Source organism: Carcharodon carcharias, chromosome 14, assembly GCF_017639515.1.
Source record: "Carcharodon carcharias isolate sCarCar2 chromosome 14, sCarCar2.pri, whole genome shotgun sequence".
NCBI lineage: Eukaryota > Metazoa > Chordata > Chondrichthyes > Lamniformes > Lamnidae > Carcharodon > Carcharodon carcharias.
The window spans coordinates 70,496,303-70,517,225 of NC_054480.1; the positions used below are offsets into that span (position 1 = coordinate 70,496,303).

General features: G+C 44.0%; 1 protein-coding gene across 1 annotated transcript in view; it reads right to left on the reverse strand.

Moving 5' to 3' along the window:
• LOC121287228 (enhancer of filamentation 1-like) overlaps window positions 1–20,923 on the reverse strand; it is a 317,894-nt gene that overhangs the window by 234,617 nt on the left and 62,354 nt on the right. The window contains exon 2 of the mRNA XM_041204916.1: window positions 5,771–6,196. Within this exon, the coding sequence (XP_041060850.1) occupies window positions 5,771–6,196 (426 nt within the window). The remainder of the gene's footprint in view (window positions 1–5,770; window positions 6,197–20,923) is intronic.

Here is a 20,923-nt window from a genome sequence, read left to right on the forward strand (position 1 = left end):
AAGTGAATCACTGTGTGACAAAGCTGGCACTGACATGTACTGTCTGCCTCACCGTGAGAAAGGCCACTGCCTGCTTCAGACCAGTTTCATTCAACACTTCCCTGCTAAAATCCATGAAAAGAGTTGGTGACAATTATCCAGAGGCTGCGTCTATACTAGACACAATTGTGTTGCTTCCTAGGCCGCATCAGATCACAATCTACATGGAGTGGGCCTGGAGTCATATTTAGGCCAAACAAGGTGAAGACCTTGAACTAAAGGACAGTAATGAACCAGTTAAGTTTTTATGTTTTAGAATTTGAATTCTGTTAAATAATCTGAATATTACAAAATATGCTATTATACAGTGCTTTTCACAACCACCAGACATCTCAAAGCACTTTACAGCCAATTAAATACTTTTGAAGTGCAGTCACTGTTGTAATGCAGGAAATGCAACAGCCAATTTGCACACAGCAAGCTCCCACAAACAGCACTATATGAACATACGAAGTAGAAGTGGGCCATTTTGCCCCTCAAGCCTGCTCCGCCATTTAATAAGATCATGGCTGATCTGCTTGTGTTTCAAGTTCCATGTTCTCATCTACCTCTGATAACATTTGATTCCCTTGCCTAACAAGAATCTAACTACCTCTGTCTTAAAAATATTCAATGACGCTGCTTCCACCACCTTCTGAGGTAGAGAGTTCCAACGTCGCACAACCCCCGAGAGAAAAAAATTCTCCTCATCTCTGTCCTATAAGGGTGACCCCTAGTTCTAGACTCACCCACAGGGGAAACATCCTTTCCACGTCCACCTTGTCAAAACCATTCAGGATCTTATACACTTCAATCAAGTTACCCTTCACTCTTCTAAACAAGCCCAGTCTGTCCATCTTTCTTCATCAGACAACTAACTCATTCCAGGTATCAATGTAGTAAACCTCCTCTGAACCGCCTCCGATGCATTTACATCCTTCCTTAAATAAGGAGACCAAAACTGCACAGAGTATTCGAGATGCGGTCTCACCAATGCCCTGTTTAACTAAAGCATAACATCTTTTCTTTTATGTTCAATTCCTCTTATAATAAAGGGTAGCATTCCATTAGCCTTCCTGATTACTTGCTAATAATGACAATATGACAATGACCAGATAATCTGTCTTTGTGGCAGTGATTGAGGGATAAATATTGGCCAGGACATCGGGGAGAACTCCCATCCCTTCTTCAAAATTGTGCCATGTGATCTTTTACATCAACCTGTGAGGGTAGATGGGGCCTCAGTTTAACATCTCATCCAAAAGACAGTACCACCGACAGTGCAGCACTCCCTCAGCATTGCACTGCAGTGTCAGCCTTCATTTTGGTGCTCAAGCCCTGGAGTGGGACTTGAGACTCAGAGGCTGGTTTTTTAAATAGATTTGTTATCCGGGTTTGTGATTGAATTTGTTATCAGGGTTTGTGAATGGATTTGTTATCAGGGTTTGTGAATGAATTTGTTATCAGGTTTGTGATTGAATTTGTTATCAGGGTTTGTGAATGAATTTGTTATCCAGGTTTGTGAATGAATTTGTTATCCGGGTTTGTGATTGAATTTGTTATCCGGGTTTTTGAATGAATTTGTTATCCGGGTTTGTGATTGAATTTGTTATCCGGGTTTTTGAATGAATTTGTTATCCGGGTTTGTGAATGAATTTTTATCCGGGTTTGTGAAGGAATTTGTTATCAGGGTTTGTGAAGGAATTTGTTATCAGGGTTTGTGATTGAATTTGTTATCAGCGTTTGTGATTGAATTTGTTATCAGGGTTTGTGATTGAATTTGTTATCCGGGTTTTTGAATGAATTTGTTATCAGGGTTTGTGAATGGATTTGTTATCAGGGTTGTGAATGGACTTGCTGCTGGTGTTGGATCGATTTTGTCAGTACACTCACAAAGATGCTTTTCTCCCAAAGATTCAGCTGTTAGCAGTTTGTACAAGCAGGAAATTCCAACCGTCTCCAAGAAATTGTTAAAAAATTTCCAGGGAGAATGAGAAGTGATCTTTCCACTCACAGGCATTTCAGACCTTGTTATTAAAATCTTACAATCCCATTCCCAGGACACCACAGTTCCGGAACATATTCTCAGTTTAGTGTGGAGATGAGAATGTGTCTTCAAGCATCGATATGTGTGGGAAGAGGAAAGCGAGTATGCTTGAATGAAGTAATGCTGGGAAAACATTTTGAAGCATACTCACTCTCATTTCCTCCCACTCCTGACCTGGGAGGCATGGACTCCTGCTTGGGTTCAGTTCTTCATGTGTGGCGGGCAACTCAACTGTGGAGGCCGTTGTCTTCAAATTTTATCCCATCCTCATCTGCCATCCACTTTTTTTTTGCATAATTGTCAAGGGCTTGAGTAGCTCCCTCTGCCGACCTCCCCACTGGGAGCATTGAGGCCAAGTGTTCCTACAGCTGCAACAGTTAACTCAGCCCAGGCTAGGGATCAAATCTGGCACCTGCTGATCTTTAATGTTTTGTATTATGATAGGCCATGCTTTAGCTCTTTAGGCTGTCATTGCATTAAATTTAACTGGTGGGAATGGGTTAATAAAAAGGACTTCCAGTATCAGCAATATCCTCCTCGTCAGGCTATAATGCTGCTGATGCAGCATAAATTGAATGGGGAAGCACACTGAACACTGCAGAATTAGAGATGGAGGAAGGACAGACACTCTGACAGCATCATTGTGCTTCTCAGCTACATCAAAGGCAAAAAGTCACATTTTTGAGTTTTAAACAATAGATATTTTCTCACGTTCAGTGCCTCATAAGCTGGTCTGGAGTGTGCCTCCTTCTGTCCCCTCGATCTGGAATGTGCCTCCTTCTGTCTAGAGTTTTAATACACAGTAGCCAGTCCTTATTCTACACATCGACTCTTAAAACGTATGACACTCCTTTCCCAAGAGTGGCACACTGGGTTAACACTCAACCAGGTCAAAATACAGACTTTGAGCCAAGTGATTTTATGTACCTGTGATGACAGGACAGTATACAGTGAGGTATATTTCCCTACACATCTTGACAGAGAAATAACAAAGACACAACTTGCTTTCTCTCTATGCATAGGGCTGGATTTTAAGGCCCCCTCTCAGGCCTGTTTTTGGCTGGGGTGAGGAGAAGGGCACATAAAATACCACAGGTGGCAAGCCCACCATCTTCCTGCTCACCCCCAAGCTGGGGGCATGCCCCCCAATGATGATATACCTCCTTTGTTCCTCTGCAACTGGCCTCCAAAACCCAGCCCCCCCACCACCCTCGCATCACCCATTGCACCCAGACTCCTTGCACCCCCCACCACCCCCGGGCTCCCCAATCCCTCCCAGTCCAATACCCTGACTTACTTCTCTCCAGGATCCTTTTCCTTTTTATCGGTGGGCCTGCTTGCAGTCCCAGCAGTGTCCACTACTGCATTCTGTAACAATTGGGACCACTAAAGCTGATGGCCAATCAGATTGGTTGGCAGCTCTCGAGGGTGGGACTTCCTCCCACTGAGGGGTGGAATCCCCACTCTCTGCTCATTTAGCCTGCCCAAAGTGTGTTATGGCTGTGGGACGGGCTTTCTTCAGGTGTGTCAGCTGCCGGCCAACTCTTGTATCAGGTTGGGGTGTTGTGCTGGGTGAGCAATATACTACCTTCACATGATATCCTGCCCATAGTGTCTAACCATTCATTTACTTATTAAACCTTAAACTAGCCTGTTTTCATTAAACAGCTAGCACAGAGTTTTAAAGCAACCAGACTGCAATATTGAAACATTGTGACTGCTCCCTCTGGCTCTGACTGACAGATGGTGGGAGGAGTGGAGTGGCTACCAATAGAAAGTGGTGAGGTGAACTCCCTGCACAAAGAGCTCCAGCCAGTCAAGGCTCTATCTCCTGCGGTCTCAGAAACAGCTGCCAGTCAGAGTCACTACTTGAGCCTGGGGTCTTGTCTGAACTGTGAAGGGGGTTTGAAACAAAAGCAGATTGTGCCCCTCATCACTAAATTAAATATCGTTCATCGATATTAAATAAATACAATCTTCATCAATTAACAAAAACAATACGTGCATTCAACCTGACACCCTGTGCTTTCTATTGCCCTTAGTTTATAAGCTTATATTTATAAAGAATGCAAAACCAGCATTTCTGGAATTGAATTCATAGCCCCAATTTGAATTCCGCTCTCCTGGCAGAAACCAGGGAAGCAGGAATACTCCCCTGGGCCCCACAAGGAACCTTAGCCCTTCCTTAGCCAGCTTCTCCTCCAATCGCAATCATTTTAGGAGCCAAGCGCCCAGCACCCACTCACCCCTTCACCACTTAGTCAACTACTGGAAACTCTTACAAATGCCTAACCACGGTCTCCTGCCACCTGAATCCCGGCACTCTGGTCAGGCAGTGACATTCAAGGAGGGAGTTGGGGCCTGAAGTTTAAAATGAGACCTGGGAGGCATCCATATGCAAACTTGTTATTTGTCCTGGCCACTCGCATGAACATTTGTTGCTCAGCCAGATTTCAGAGTCGAACCCTAAATGCCGACCTGGTAAATACCAGACAACACACAGGGAACACAATGTGGAAGGCCATCTCCAGTCACTAGAAATGGATTTCAATGCTAAGGAACACAACCTGTATTCAGTTCTTGTATATTATCTAGGTGGTATAGTTAGTTGTGGCATTGATTAATACACCATTATTAATGGATGGCCCTTGAGAAAGCATCGGAAATGGCACTGGTTGGACTTGTAGCAGTTAACCAGCACATACAGCTGTTTCTAGCTGAACTTCAAAAATCTAATAAGAATGAGGGCAGGTGAAGCAAAATTGCTCAAAGGAAAAGACCATTTTTGCCCAGTAAGCAACTCATAATTGCGTGTTTGGCACCTACTGCACAATGATTTGCTGTTGGTTGATGTTGCCCTATGCTGTTCCTTGAGCTTTAATGTAGAAACATGCCCCAAGCTCAAGAGTGTGGAGAGATTTTAAAACGTTTGTCTTCTTCCCTTTACATAAACAAGACTGTTGGGCCACCCATCTCCACAAAGTTAGAGTGCTCACTCCCCTTACTATAAAAAGGGCACTTCAGCAGGACACATGAAGACTGTTGAATGGTAGCAGCATTTGGATCAGCCGCTTCTATGGCTGCTTATGCTGCTAGTGAATGGTTACAGGGCTTCAGTAAGACCTTTCTACAGCTGGTTATACTGAATGCAGCTTTCCAATTCTATAACGTCAGATGAGGGATATACAGGAGATTTGTGTGACAGGATTAGTATCTCTGAGTTGTTGCCAGTCACACACTCCAGTTTGGAATGTGAGTAAGGATCATTGGCGTTCCCCAATGCCTCAGCTCTCAGTTATGCCTCCAAGCAGCTGGAAATGCACACTAGCGGGCACACCCTGACACCTTACCTCAGCTGATGAGCTAAACTAAATGAGGGTATTATCAGCATTGTCTGGAAATCGGGCATGAAGTCTGGAATGATGAAAGGAGAAGATGATCCTAGCAAGGGGACAATGGCTCAGAAGACAGACATCAGAAAGGTGTGAGAGACTTTCAGGGCACTCTACTGATGAATCTGCCTTGTGGCCCGTCACCTCGAGAAACATTGGGACCTTACTGAGTATCATCCCATAGTTACCAATGAAAGCTAGTTGCAAAAATGCTGATGCTTACAACGTACAACTGACACGCCCTTGCATCCACCCCTCGGGGAGAGGAAGGAAGCTGAAGAAGAATGTTAGCTATGGAGGAGTACATTCTTACCTGATTTGGAGGTGCCAGCCCTCTGCCACCATGGAATTCAGCAGATGGCTTTGGCACTTGGTAGACCTGACTGTGTGACTGGGGTGTAGACGGCACCTGGTAAACATTATCTCTTGACCCAGAGCTAGGAGTTGAGGACACACTTTGACGTTGCTTTGTTGGCGTCTGGTAAATGTTTTGCTGAGTGGACCTGCACTGTGTTGAGTAGGGGGCGGAGTACAGAGATGGGATGTCGTACTGTGATCCAGTGAGCAGCTGCAGGCGATTTCCAGGGGCGATGCCTTGCCGCCCGTGAAGAGAGCAACGCCACCATCCCTCATCTCCTTTGACATTGCGTTCTATCACGGTCAGTATGTCTCCTTTACGGAATGCGAGCTCATCAGGTGTCTCTGCTTTGTTGTCATAGAGAGCCTTTGCCATAAGATTCTGTAACAAAGGGAAAGGGACATTTAGCAACAAGAGAAAAAGCTAACAAGACCTTTCCTGCTATAAATGCACTCTCTATGGTGGTTTCCGATCCAGCAATGCCTCAATTTAAAATTCTCATCCTTCTTTTCAAATCCCTTCCTTGTCTCTCCCCTCCACATCTACGTAAAACCCTCCAGCCTCACAACCCTCTGAGCTATCCGCACTCAAGTAATTCTGGCCTCTTGTGCATTCATGATTCCTATCGCACCACCACTGGCGGCCATGCCTAGGCCCCAAGCTCTGGGAATCCCTGCCTACACTTCTCTGCCTCTCTTTTCTCGGGTGATATATAAATGCAAGTTGTTGTTGCTGCCTGGTAGGGCAGGACCTGCTAACCAGGAATATTCCACGTTCCATCTGTGTGGGGAGTTTGCCGATCTCAGCCACTAAGATTTGCTTTAGCAGGCGAGGGAAGAGAAAAGATTATCCATCAGGAAACCCATTCCCGATTTGGTCGCTTGAGTTGCTAGAATGCAACCATGCATGGGTGAGGACAAAATCAGATGTGATGCCTGCCATGCTCAAATAGGCAGCTAATGCAGGTAGAGTACCTCAAATCCGGCTACTTGAAAACCAGCAGTGTCTGAAAACCGGGCATTCTTATAATGCTCCATGGATCAATTTTAATTTAGTAAAATTTTAAAAATAACTTACTTGGACAATTCGGTTAGGTGCTGCATTGGTACAGTGGGGCTCCAGACTAGTTACCGGCTTCACGTCAATCTATCCCATGCTCTGAGTGATCCTTGGCCCCACCAAACTCGGCTTGATCCGAAATTCCCACAGCCCGAACCACCTGACCCCAAATCCAGCAATATCCGAAGTCCAGCACGGCCTCAGTCTTGAGGGTGCCGGATTTGAGGTACTGTACCTGTACTCAGCATCAGGGCACACACATGAAAAATGGCCATGAGTGAGATGCTGGAAGGTGCCTGGTGTCTGTGCAAATATTCTCTCAAAGATTCTGGGCTCAATTCTCACCTACCCTCCATGGTGGGATGCATTGTCCTCACCTTATAGAACCTGCCCCATGCCAGTTCAATGATCAAATGGAACGGAAATTGGGTGGATTCTATAACATGCCTGGGATTTACTCTGCCAGATTACCGCCCAGACAATGACATTGAAAATTTGTCTCTTAGTGACTTTTCAGAGAGAAAATAAGTCAATGCAAATAAAAAAAATGGAACGGAATATATACACAAAAATATGAACACAAGTAAGAACGTAGATAGGGACATGACCATGCATAGGAACTTGGATAAAAACATGTGTCAGTACACAGAGTGCAGACATGAACACAGAGAGGGATAAGACAAAGACATGAACATGTGTTGTGACACAGATAGAGCCAACACGGTAGAATGTCTGTGTATCTTCTCCTGATTCCCTGTCATAAATTCAGTAGATGATGATGTAGACAATTGCCAATGGCCATTTACGGCCATTTCTTCAGGGCTTCTGCTGAGCTCATTCCAAAATTGCAGCAAAAAATCAAGAAAGCCCCTGCAGGCATTCTACCCAATGCCTAGAAAACACCTTACGAAGAATCCACAAGATCTTGTCCAAATGTCTCATTGCAATGATTCATTAACGAATCGTAAGAGTTTGGCTCATCTTTTGCAAAGAAATCTTCTTTTGCCAGATCCCCCCAGAAAGTTACTCAACACAAATCACAATGCAGCATCTAACCTAATTGTCCAGTTAACTTATTTTTAGAATTTTATTAAATTAAAATTGATCCATTGGAACATTATAAAAATGCCTGGTTTTTAGCCGTGGAACGAGCATCACTTCATATTTTCAGAGCTGTTTGGCAACAGTTGCTCTCGTACCTTACGCAGGTTTTACCCTAAATTGCAAGCAGTAGCGTCTGTTTTTCTGAACTATATGCATCCCTTGTTTACTCAGCTTGGCGGTTAGAAAACATCTGCAACAAACACACTGCGATTCAGGATGAACAAGGTGCTGGGGGTTATGAGTACAGGCCCCGTAGGGAGGAAATTAGTTGTGGTAGTTTTCTTGAATGTTTCCTGATTGACATCTGATAGCCATGTGTGATGCCATTTATGGTCACTCAGTCTAAAATGGGAAAAAGGGATGAGGATGGAAAGAGAGGAGACTTTCATGCTATCAGCTGAACCAAAGTTCTGAAAAGCAAATTTCTAACCTTGCATATCAGTCAGTCCCATTTTAAAAAAATTAAGCATCAATATATTTCTCCATCTCTGTCACCGAATCACTGGTCACTTGAACTGAACAGTCAAGCAGTGAAAAATCATGGAAAATAATCCCAGGGATCAGTGCGAACATTTTTGACTGGAAATAGAATAGGTTGTATGCTTTAAAAAATATTGACTAGAATGGATATGAAGATCAAGTATGGTGTATTACAAGCAGCTAAATTGGCATCAGCCACTTCACAGATCCTCCATTGTTAGTGAGATTCATGGGCAGAACATCAATGCCCCAACCATCTTAAATTTCACCACATAGGTTGGTGTAGGCAACCTGATTCTTTCTATAGTGTTTAATTGAAACAACAGCCATCCATTCAACTGTTGGATTGAATGTATCTACTGGAAGTCAATTTCCCCTCATGCCCCATTTACTAAAGAGGGTTCCATTGTAAAGTGAACAAAACAATACCGGTAGCAATGGAACCACTAACACCTTTAAAAGGGGGACACAGTGGCATAGTGGCATTGTCAATGGACTAGTATTCCAGAGACCCAGAGTAATGCTCTGGAGACGTGGGTTCAAATCCCGACACAGCAGATAATGAAATCTGAATTAATAAAAATCTGGAAGTGAAGGTCTGGTGATGACCAGGAAACCATTGCCAAATGTTGTAAAAACCCACCTGGTCCACTTAGGGAAGGAAATCTACTGTCTTACATGTGACTTCAGACCCACAGCAATGTGGTTGACTCCTAAATATAATTGGGGATGGGCAATAAATGCTGGCCTAGCCAGTGACACCCACATCTCATGAATACATTTTTAAAATGACAAAAGAAAAACATCCCAAATCCCCAGTAGAGACTAGCAATGCACCTTTGCCATTAATGGCCTGTGGTTTATTTTCCTCTGACAAAGGTCCATAATCAAAATGGCAAAGTCGCAGACCAGTTGTGCACTAACTGTGCATGTACAAGATTGAGTCAATTGAGCAGGGGACCCAGATTAAATGCAGAATGTTCTGTACTACAAATGGGGTATCAAATCCCCTTAACAATGAAGAGTTTTTCCTAGCCCAGTCTAATATAATCGAACAAATTTCTGTTGTGGTTAAATGATTTCTGGTATATAAGTATGTAAAAAGGTTTACTCTGCTTCTATACTGATTTTTCCTCAGAATGGCAAAGCAGAGCCAGGACAAGTGAGGATTTTTGCATAACAATGTACATATACTCGCTTTGAGGCAAACTACTTATCAGATCCATCTCTTTATGCGCTGGGTGTTTATGTCAGGAACAGGGAGCCAATTCAATTTTGCAAATACCAAGAACCAACCATTCTCCATGAATCACAGCTAAACAAATACCAGCTTAGAAGCAGCATTAAAGTTATCACAGCCAGTATACCTTATGTCAATGAACAGTTCTGAGTCCCAAAGCAAACAAGACACATTGTGAATAAAAAAGTCCAATTGTTAGGTTGGTGTCAATCTCATCAATGCTTCTTCACCATAGCAGGAATTCAATCAAGCTCTATATGGCATTCCTAGAACCCAAAGTCATTTGTCCTGGTTGCTAGAGCATCAATTAACTTTAGGCAGTACAGTAAAAGGACAGGACAGGTGAAGGTCTTCACACTGTCATACGATTGCCAACTCTGGTTAGACACACTTCTTTAGGTTTCATTACATAATCCCCCTCCCAGCTAAACAGCCTGGCCTTGTAGACAGAGCTGAATTTACTCATTGCTGATAAACCAACATGTTAGATAGAAACATAGGAACACAGGAGTAAGCCATTCAGCCCCTCAAGTCTGTCCTACCATTCATAGAGATCATGCCTGATCCGTACCTCACCTGTACTTACCCACCTTTCCCCATATCCCTTGATATCATTACCTAACGAACATCTACCAATCTTATTCTTGAAGGTTTCTATGAAGCCGCCACAACTACAGCCTTTGGAGAAAGTTCCAAATTTTTTTAACCCATTGTGTGAAGAAATGCTCCCTGATTTCACTCCTAAGTGATCTAGTTCTAGTGTTAAGGTCATGCCCCCTTGTTCTGAATTCCCCCACCAGAGGAAATAGTTTCTCTGTATCTACTTTGTTGAATCCCTTTCTCATTTTAAACACCTCGAGTTGAGGCATTGGGCCAGGTTTTGCTGTAGCAGGGCATCTAACAGCGCCTGCCATTCATTAGACTTGTCCCTACAACTTCCAGCTTAAAAAGTTTTCGGCCACTAAGTTGTTGAAAGTATAAATTAATAACAGTACAATGAGAGAAACGGGGCATTTGAGTCCTGTGCCAACAAGGGGTATCTTCTTATCAGTGAGATTTAAGAATTGGTAAACAGTGGAATGACTGAGAAGGCAGGTGAATTAAAGGGAGTGAATTCAAGGTCAAATCGGCTAGAGAAAGAGAAATAAGAAGGAAAGAAAGAATGGATTAAGAGAGAAATAGAAGAGAGAAAGAAAGGAAAAGGAAAAAAATTCCATTTTTAAAATCTCCCTGAAAAATTCAAAACCTGATAGAATGAGAATCTACATGTGTAACAGTAAATTTTCAGTGCCAGAGAGGTTGATTGGGAGTAATGAACAATTTTCAATCACATAATTAAAAAGGTAATTATGCTATTAATTACCAGCCCTAAATATATGTGGTGAGCTTGGTTTGTATCTACCACAGAAATAAAGCAACTTGATGACACTCAGCTAATGGTGAGGAGACGGTGAGATGTTGTTTTGTTGGAACTAACAGCAGATAGACCACTCAGACTGGAACTTTTGGATATTTGTACTTAACCACACATCTGTTCCTCGCCTGATGTTACGGTACCATTTACACATGAATAACGAAAGCGCCAGTATCTTCACAGTTATTTAGACAGCAAATTCTGGTTTCTCCTTCTGGTTTAGTTGATAAATGCACTTGCACAGTCTGTTATGGTGCAAAGCTGGGACAGAGCAGTAAATTCCCAGGTCAAATTCACACTCTGTGCCCAATTAACTGATCTCAGTCATTTCTATCCTTCATGTATTATGCTCTGGAATGAAAGATGCTTTTTAGATATGCTGCTATTGCAAAATCTGGCCCAGCATCTCTACTTGAGGTTCTAAAATAAGGAAGAGATTCAACAAATTAGATACAGGTAAACCATTTCCTGTTTTCAGAACTGTCACTGACCTCATCTCCTCTGGGGATCTTCCTCCCACAGCTTCCAACCTGATAGTCGCCCAAACTCGGACGGCCCACTTCTACCTCCTACCCAAAATCCACAAACAGAACTGTCCCGGTAGACCGATCGTGTCAGCTTGCTCCTGCCCCACAGAACTCATTTCTCATTATCTTGACTCCCTTCTCTCTCCCCTTGTCCAGTCCCTTCCCACCTACATCCATTATTCCTCTGACACCTTACGTCACACCAACAATTTCCAGTTCCCTGGCCCCAACCGCTTCCTCTTCACCATGGATGTCCAATCCCTCTACACCTCCATCCCCCACCAGGATGGTCTGAGGGCCCTTAGCTTCTTCCTCAAACAGAGGCCCGAACAATCGCCATCCACCACTACTCTCCTCCGTCTGGCTGAACTTGTTCTCACACTGAACAATTTCTCCTTCAACTCCTCTCACTTCCTCCCAATAAAAGGTGTGGCTATGGGTACCCGCATGGGCCCCAGCTATGCCTGTCTCTTTATGGGGTATGTGGAACATTCTTTGTTCTAGTCCTACTCCGGCCCCCTTCCACAACTCTTTCTCCGGTACATCAATGATTACTTCGGTGCTGCTTCATGCTCTCGTCGGGACTTGGAAAAATTTATTAATTTTGCTTCCAATCTCCACCCCTCCATCATTTTCACGTGGTCCATCTCTGACACTTCCCTTCCCTTCCTTGACCTCTCTGTCTCAATCTCTGGTGATAGACTGTCCACCAATATCCATTACAAGCCTACCGACTCCCACAGCTACTTCGACTACAGCTCCTCACACCCTGCTTCCTGTAATGACTCCATCCCATTCTCTCAGTTCCTTCGCCTCCGTCGCATCTGTTCCGATGATGCTACCTTCAAAAACAGTTCCTCTGACATGTCTTCCTTCTTCCTTAACCGAGGTTTTCCACCCACAGTCGTTGACAGGGCCCTCAACCTTGTCCGGCCCATCTCCCGCGCATCCGCCCTTACGCCTTCTCCTCCCTCCCAGAAACATGACAGTGTCCCCCTTGTCCTCATTTATCACCCCACCAGCCTCCGCATTCAAAGGATCATCCTCCGCCATTTCCGCCAACTCCAGCATGATGCCACCACCAAACACATCTTCCCTTCACCCCCCCTATCGGCATTCCATAGGGATCGTTCCCTCCGGGACACCCTGGTCCACTCCTCCATCACCCCCTACTCCTCAACCCCCTCCTTTGGCACCACCCCATGCCCACGCAAAAGATGTAACACCTGCCCCTTCACTTCCTCTCTCCTCACCATCCAAGGGCCCAAACACTCCTTTCAAGTGAAGCAGCATTTCACTTGCATTTCCCCCAACTTAGTCTACTGTATTCGTTGCTCCCAATGTGGTCTCCTCTACATTGTAGAGACCAAACATAAACTGGGCGACCGCTTTGCAGAACACCTGCGGTCTGTCCGCAAGAATGACCCAAACCTCCCTGTCGCTTGCCATTTTAACACTCCACCCTGCTCTCTTGCCCACATGTCTGTCCTTGGCTTGCTGCATTGTTCCAGTGAAGCCCAACGCAAACTGGAGGAACAGCACCTCATCTTCCGACTAGGCACTTTACAGCCTTCCGGACTGAGTACTGAATTCAACAACTTTAGGTCTTGAACTCCCTCCTCCATCCCCACCCCCTTTCTGTTTCTTCCCCCTTCCTTTTGTTTTTTCCAATAAATTATATAGATTTTTCTTTTCCCACCTATTTCCATTATTTTTAAATATTTTTAAATCTTTTATGCTCCCCCCACCCCCACTAGAGCTGTACCTTGAGTGCCCTACCATCCATTCTTAATTAGCACATTCGTTTAGATAATATCACCAACTTCAACACCTATGTGTTCTTTTGTTCTGGAAAAACTCAGCAGGCCTGGCAGCATCGGCGGAGAAGAAAAGAATCGACGCTTCGAGTCCTCATGACCCTTCAACAGAACTCTGTTGAAGGGTCATGAGGACTCGAAGCGTCGATTCTTTTCTTCTCCGCCGATGCTGCCAGACCTGCTGAGTTTTTCCAGGTAATTCTGTTTTTGTTTTGGATTTCCAGCATCTGCAGTTTTTTGTTTTTATTTTTAAACCATTTTCTCTCTTGGTGGAACTCAGAACAAAGGGACATAACCTTAAAATTAGAACTAGATCATTTAGAAGTGAAATCATGGAGCATTTTTTCACACAATGGGTTAAAAAATTTGGAACCTTCTCCAAAGATTGTAGATGTGGGGGTGGGGGGGTGGTGGTGTTTGCGCGGGGGGAGGGGGGGTGTGGGGTGGTGCAATTTCACAGAAAGTTTCAAGAATAATATTGACAAATCTTTGTCAGGTAATGGTAACAAGGGATATGGGGAAAAGTAGGTAAATGAGCTGAGATACAGATCAGGCATGATGAGCTCTGAGTAAAATGATAGGGACTTTAAAAAATTGTGGGTTTTTTTAACATATTTTGTTTGAGCTATAGAAATATTGGAGATGAGGAAATGGCATATTGATTAACAGTTAAGAGTCACCCAATTGGATAATGGAAAATCTGTTCATTCTCCAATTGTCAAGCGGTGTCTTGCAATGTTGAAGGTGTTGGGCATTTTCCCTTCCTTCAAAGTCCATTTTTATTGCCAACCTATTTTGTGAGGATTCAGGATTTAGTTTATATCTAAAACGGGAGAAAATCAATGAGGAAGAAAATAGACCCCAAAAACCTGGGTAAAATCAGTGAAAATTATTCAAAACATTTTATTTTGAATATTGAAAATACTCAAGGAAACAAAGAAAGGGTTTAAAGAAATCATAGTCAAAATGACAACCTGCAATTGATTACACTGTTTTACAGGACTACCTAGCAGGTCTTTATTGTTGTGGCTCTTTTTCCTTACTTTTCACTATGGTGTTGGGATAATAAATATTGTTGGAGATTATACCCAGGGGGACAGTCAGGATCTTGATTTTAGTGAGCTATGTCTTGGTGTGTAACCTGAATCGGCCTTTCCTGGTCTCAATCTTCAGCAACAATCAGTGTGAGTATAACTGTGTCAGTTCACCAGTGTCTTGCTTCAAGCAACAATGGCTTATATTTATACAGTACGTTAATGTAATAAAGTATCTCAAGGTGCTTCACAAGATTTGTCAGCAAGCCACATCAAGGGTTTATATGGTGGATAACCAAAAATTCTGTCAAATAGACAAAGAGTGAGGACATCTTAGAGGATGAGAGATAGAGAGGCAAGGAGCTTTAGGAAGGGAATTCCAAAGCTTAGAATTTGGACAATTGAAGGTTTGGTGGCCAATGACAGAGCGTTGGAAATTAGGGATGCACAAGAGGCCAGGAGTGAAGGAATGTTGAGCTTTTGGTAGGTTATAGGCTGGAAGAGGTTAAGGAGCTAGGGAGGGGTGAAACCATTGAGGACTTTGAAAACAAGGATGGGAATTTCAAATTTGATGCTTTGTCAAACTGGGAAACAATGTGGATCACTGAGGTCATACCTACTAGGATTGAAAGGAATAAAGCTTGCTGTAATATAAAGGCTTTAACACCTACAGCAATACCTTAAGGAAAGCCAGGAGCCCTTCAGAAAACAATTTAAATTGCACAGGCTTTGTTTCTTTTCCTGAGAATTGGGTCCAAAGGTGGATGTGTTCAGATAGAATCAGCCAGCTCAGCACACACCTCCAGATCTGATTTTTGATGAACTGACAGGAAATTTGAGGTATTTTGTTCCCCCTTAAATTCCGAAGCAAATTCATGACCCAAAAAAGTCCAATAATTTATTTTTAAAATCTGGTTTTAAAGGTCATTACTGTGAACACTAAGTGACAGCAATTTCTTGCTTGCAAATGAGAGATTGGATAGTGGCTCTTGCCTTTAAACACTGGGCACAAGCCAGCTCCTCAGCATCGTGCGCTGTGTGTTTTCCAAAATATTTGTTCTCTTCCTTGCAAGTCAGGCCAAAATGAGGCCACTAATTCCACTGACAATACTAGAAGATCCAGATTTTTTTTATGAGCAATCAATGCAAACTCCTTTCCAAATTAAACTGGCTGGTTCCCATGCATTTAAATTCTATTCGAGTTAGTATTACAGATGCTGCTTTTATTCCCCACCTCACTGATTTGCAGGCTCTACCTCAAAGTATTTTGTGGGCTGGATTTCCAGCTTGGTGTACGGGCACACGCCCGACATGCACGAGTATGAATCAGGGCGTGATGATGTCGGGCAAGCATCCTGATGTCAGCGGGCATGCGCAGGAGTCAGCAGAGCACCCACCAACAATTAAGAGGGCCAATAAGCCCATTGATCAATTAATTATAGAATTTTTCCCTGCCCGTCCAACCTTATGGTTGGCGGATGTCCAAAAAGGCCATGCAGCCTTTGGACTTTTGAGGAAGCCTCATCCAGGGGGGGATGAGGTTTCCGATGTTAATTAAAAATAAAATAAAAGTTTTCAGAACTCATTTTCAACATGTCCCTGCTCATGTGACAGAGTCATATGAGGGGACATGTTTTCTGACTTGTTTAAAACTTTAATATTAATGTGAAATATCTTCAGCTCCCTGAAGCAGCTCTGTGCCTTCAGGGAGCTATCTGTGAGCGCACCCGTGTGCATGCGCTGACTTCTGTGTTCGCCCCCATCACCAAACCACCCCCCACCCCCCCCTCCCCCCACCCCAGCCAGGCAGCGCTGAGCATTTCCGACGCAATTCACGCAGAATTGGCCGGTAATTGGCCAGCAGTCAGGGCCCGATGGTGGGCAGCAGATCATTGCACGACTGCTCCCGGGCCCACCCACCACACCTGCCTGGTGAGGGAGAAATCCTCCCCTATGTGTGTGAGCAGTTATTAGCTAGTCTCCCTTTACATACGGAGCATTGTTTGTACTGGTCTCACAAAAAACATCTCATAGTCAGGCTTATATGGTGGGAAGACTGAAGCCATTGTCTTTGGTTCTGCCACAAACTCCATTCCCACACCACTGATTCCATCCTTCTCCCTGGCAACCGTCTCAGGCTAAATCAGACTGTTTTTAACCTTTTATCCCGAGATGGGCTTCTGACCACAGGTCTGTGCAATCAATACGACTGCCTATTTCCACCTCCATGACATTGCCGACTCTGCCCCTATCTTAGCTGATCTGCTGCTGAAATCCTCACTCATGCTTTTGTTAGCACCAGGCTTGGCTATTTCAATGTGGGCAGCTTCCCACATTGTACCCTCTGTAAACTTAAGGTCACCCAAACCTCTGCTGCCCTGTCCCAACTTATGCCAGGACCCCTGTTTACCCAGCGTCCCCGTACTCACTGACCTCCATTGGCTCCTGGTCAAGCACTTTCTTGATTTTAAAATGCTCATTCTTGTTTTCAAATCCCTCCCTATCCCTGTAATCTCCTCCAGCCCCAAAACCCTCCCAAGGTATCTACGCTTCTCTAATTCTGGCCTCTTGAGCAACCAATCGCTCTGCCATTGGTGATCGTGTTTTAGCTGCCTAGACCCCAAGCACTAGAATTCCCTCCCTAAACCTCTCCCCCCTCTACCTCACTTTTTCCTTTAAGATGGTATTCCAAATATATATCTTTGACCAAGCTTTTTGACCATTTATTCTAACATGCCCTCACTGTGGTTTTTGTTTTTAATAATGCTCCTTTGAAGCACCTTGGGATGTTTCATTACATTAAAGGCATTATATTAATGTAAGTCATCATTACTGATCTTTATAACTCAATGTGCAGTGTATTTACTCAGTAAATCATGGATTTATAAGATTTTAACTTCCATGTTGACCCATGTGCACTAGGTATTTTCCCCTCAGTTGCCTTAGCATTTGAAATATTCACCTCCACAATCAAACACTTGCCATCCAACAACAGCTGTTTTGAAGATTATGAAAAGCAAATCAGTTTGCCAGCCCAGCTGATGTACAGAGCCCAGGACTGTTGCTGAGTTGATGTCATGTACTGCACAGGCATCCGGAAGGCTGTGACAAATGGTTCATTATTAGTGGGTGCGTCACGTCACTTTGTCCAGAGAGCACCAGCTGTGACTGACCGACAGCACTGTCCCTTATCATGTTCCACACACGTTTGGTCTGGCTATTTTTATATCCCTCTTCAAATTTATTCAAGAGCTTATCAATTTTATGTTTGAAGGAGAAACATTGCCTTTGATCTCAAGGCAGCTGTCTTTTATTCTCGTTCATCATGTTCTGCAAACGTTGGGGCTGCGGGGGGATGAGGCAGTTCCTTCAAAAGTAGAGGGGGGGGGATGTGGTGTGTGTGTGTTGTTCTTCACACTGAAATTCTTAGCTTACCCAAGTGATCAATCTAGCCCAGTCAGTGTCAATGTACTATTCAACTATGGAAACCAACACATTATTGCCTGATAAAAACAAAAAACTGCGGATGCTGGAAATCCAAAACAAAAACAGAAATACCTGGAAAAACTCAGCAGGTCTGGCAGCTTCTGCGGAGAAGAGCAAAGTTGACATTTCGAGTCCTCATGACCCTTCAACAGAACTAAGTAGAAATAGGAAAGGGGTGAAATATAAGCTGGTTTACGGAGGGTGGGGGGGGAAGAAGGGTGGGGAAAGAAGGGTGGGGGGGGGTGGTGTTGTTGGGACAAGCAAGCAGTGATAGGAGCAGATAACCAAAAGATGTCACAGACAAAAGAACAAAAAGGTGTTGCCTGATTTTTGCCTTCACCCAATATTTACACACATGCCTACTTCTAGAAGGAGTCACTAGACCATGATCCCCAGCAGAATCTCTGGTTTATTTTATCTGCCCAGTAGCCAATTGTGGTGAAATTACTCCCTCCTCATCCAAGAACACCTCAATGTAGACCTGTAATCAAACACTGAGCCCTTCTTGTCTGTGTAACACTAAGTACGTTCACCCATTAAGTCACCAGGTGGAATCCAGCCTTAAGGGGGAAGATTTTCATCAGATGTGCTGAGAGTGGAGAGGAGTCCAAAAAGGCTGTGCATCAAGACGGCATCACAAAAAACTGATATAGCAACACTAACATCTTCGTAATATCTGGCTTAAAAATAATTTGCCCAAGTCCCTATTATGGCCCAGCTGGTTACTGCAGTGCTTAGCTGATCTGTGCAGATGGGGGTTTGTTTCAGGCTTTGTCCTAGCTCTCCTATGCTATGTTAGCTGATTTCCGCTTGGCAGTGTTGGAAGCATAAAAATTGGCCGCAGGGCTCAGGAGAGGGAGGAAGCCATCCGCATGTGCGCTCTTGATTATTCTCCAGTGACCCTGACAGGAAAAGCACCTTGTGTGGGGGTGCCGGCTGAGGATAGGATCAGGTTGAGCCAGGGTACTTCCATGGCAAAGCAGCCTGCCAGCGTTCAGTGCTGAGTCCCACTCGGACAAGGTACCAGAGGTCAACTCAGCATCTGTGAAACAGTGGGGAGATTCAGGAGAGGAGGAGGCAGCTAAGGGAGAAAATTACCAATATTTCTTTTCCATCCACCTCTTTCTTCCATAATGTGTTTCCAGATGTGCAGCAAAATACATTCGGCAGACCTGCTCCCATGCCTCAATCGTGGCCCGTACGGACTCAATCTAATATCCCTGATATTGCCCCCCCCACATAGCCTTAATGCCTCAGCCTCAGGTTCTCTCTACTTTCTATTCTAGGATATTTTCCTTCTTGTCTCTGATACTTTTCTTTCCTTCACCCAACATCTCCAATTTTGAAGGTGTTGCCTCCTGACAAGGTGCCCTCAATGTAAACCACCTCGTCTCAGGGAGCATCAATCAGGCTTGAGCTCAGGAATTCAACCACGTCTGAGCCGCGCCCAATCGTATTCCTCTTCCAGGTGGGGTCATTGGATAGGGGCAAAAAGCCCTGGTAATTTCTTCCTTCCAAGTTCAGGGGTCACAAAGGCCAAGAGTAGTCTCACCCTACTCCATAACTCCACCCCCAAAAATGATACAGTTGTGATCAGCCATCTAACTACACAGCAATTCAGGTGGCAAAATATTTAGTGGGCATAGATTGAGAGAAAAAGAGGGGTGACAGTGTGAATCAAAGATCCCATTTCAGCACAAAAACACAAGGCTGACGCAGGGGGTGATGCAGAAACAGAATCCATTTTGTTACACTGAAGGAATAACCAGGGATTTTTTCTTTTATTCCTACATGGAATTGGGACAAGACCTGATATTAGGTTTAAGGAGCAGATTATTGCCCATGGCGCAAGGAAGTGATGTAGAGCAGCAGGAGTTAGTGTTCCATCCAAGCTGGATAAAGTGCTGCTCTCTACTTGCTCAGTAGATGAATGCACTGCTTGCTGCGGTACTAGGCCATATTACTAAGCCATAAAGGTCCGAGATTTGTTTTCCAGTTTTTGCTGAGTTATCCAATCTCAGGCAGTGCAGTGCACCTTGAAGTTCAATGCCCCAGGCAGGGAAAAAGTCAGTAAAGTTCCTGCTCCAGATTGTCACCCAGTGAGCTGTGGATGAGGTCTGGATTGATCTGGACAACTCATCATACTCAGTGCAGCAACAAAGGATATTATAGACATGTGTAAAGGGCATTAGTCACAGTCAATGGTTAAACTGATCTACATGTCAAGATCTGACCAGAACATTATACATACGAAAATGACGTGCAAAAAAAGACAAGCTGGTCCAACAAACCAAGGCCTGTCACGACTAGGCCCTTTCATAAACCCTACAGTTTTGCAACCCCCTGGAAGAGGCAATAAACCCAGGACCAATAAGGCTAATAACTGAAATATCTCTGAAATTAGAGCTGTTGTAGTATTGTCATTGGACTCATTGGTATCAAAAGACTCCAGATAAAATTTCACTGATCCCAATACACTTAAATGTGGTGTGATTGTCGTCACCATAACTTCAAGGATGTGGGTGCTGCTGTCATGGATGACATGTATTGTCCATTCCTAGTTGATCTGAGAAGGTTTGATATATCTAAGTGCCTTGTTAGGCCACATAAGGAGACAGTGGAGAGCTAATCACGTTAGTTGGAAGCTGGAGTTACATACAGCCGGGAATGAAGTAGGAGAATCACTGTGTCTTCTGTTAACGCAAGATGGCTGCCAATGCCCATCTGTACATACGCACTTATCTGTGCATGAAAATCAATGTCGGATTTTGTCTTTTCAAACTTGGGTTGTGTCAGAGCTAATTTTTAAATCATAAAATATCATTGTAAATTCATGTTGCATGATCAATTAAATGAGTGGAGAACTGCAGTCATAGAGATAAGAAATCAGAGGCCAGAATTTTCCAGCCCCGCTGGCATCAGGCATCATGGCGGGTGTGCAGGGGGA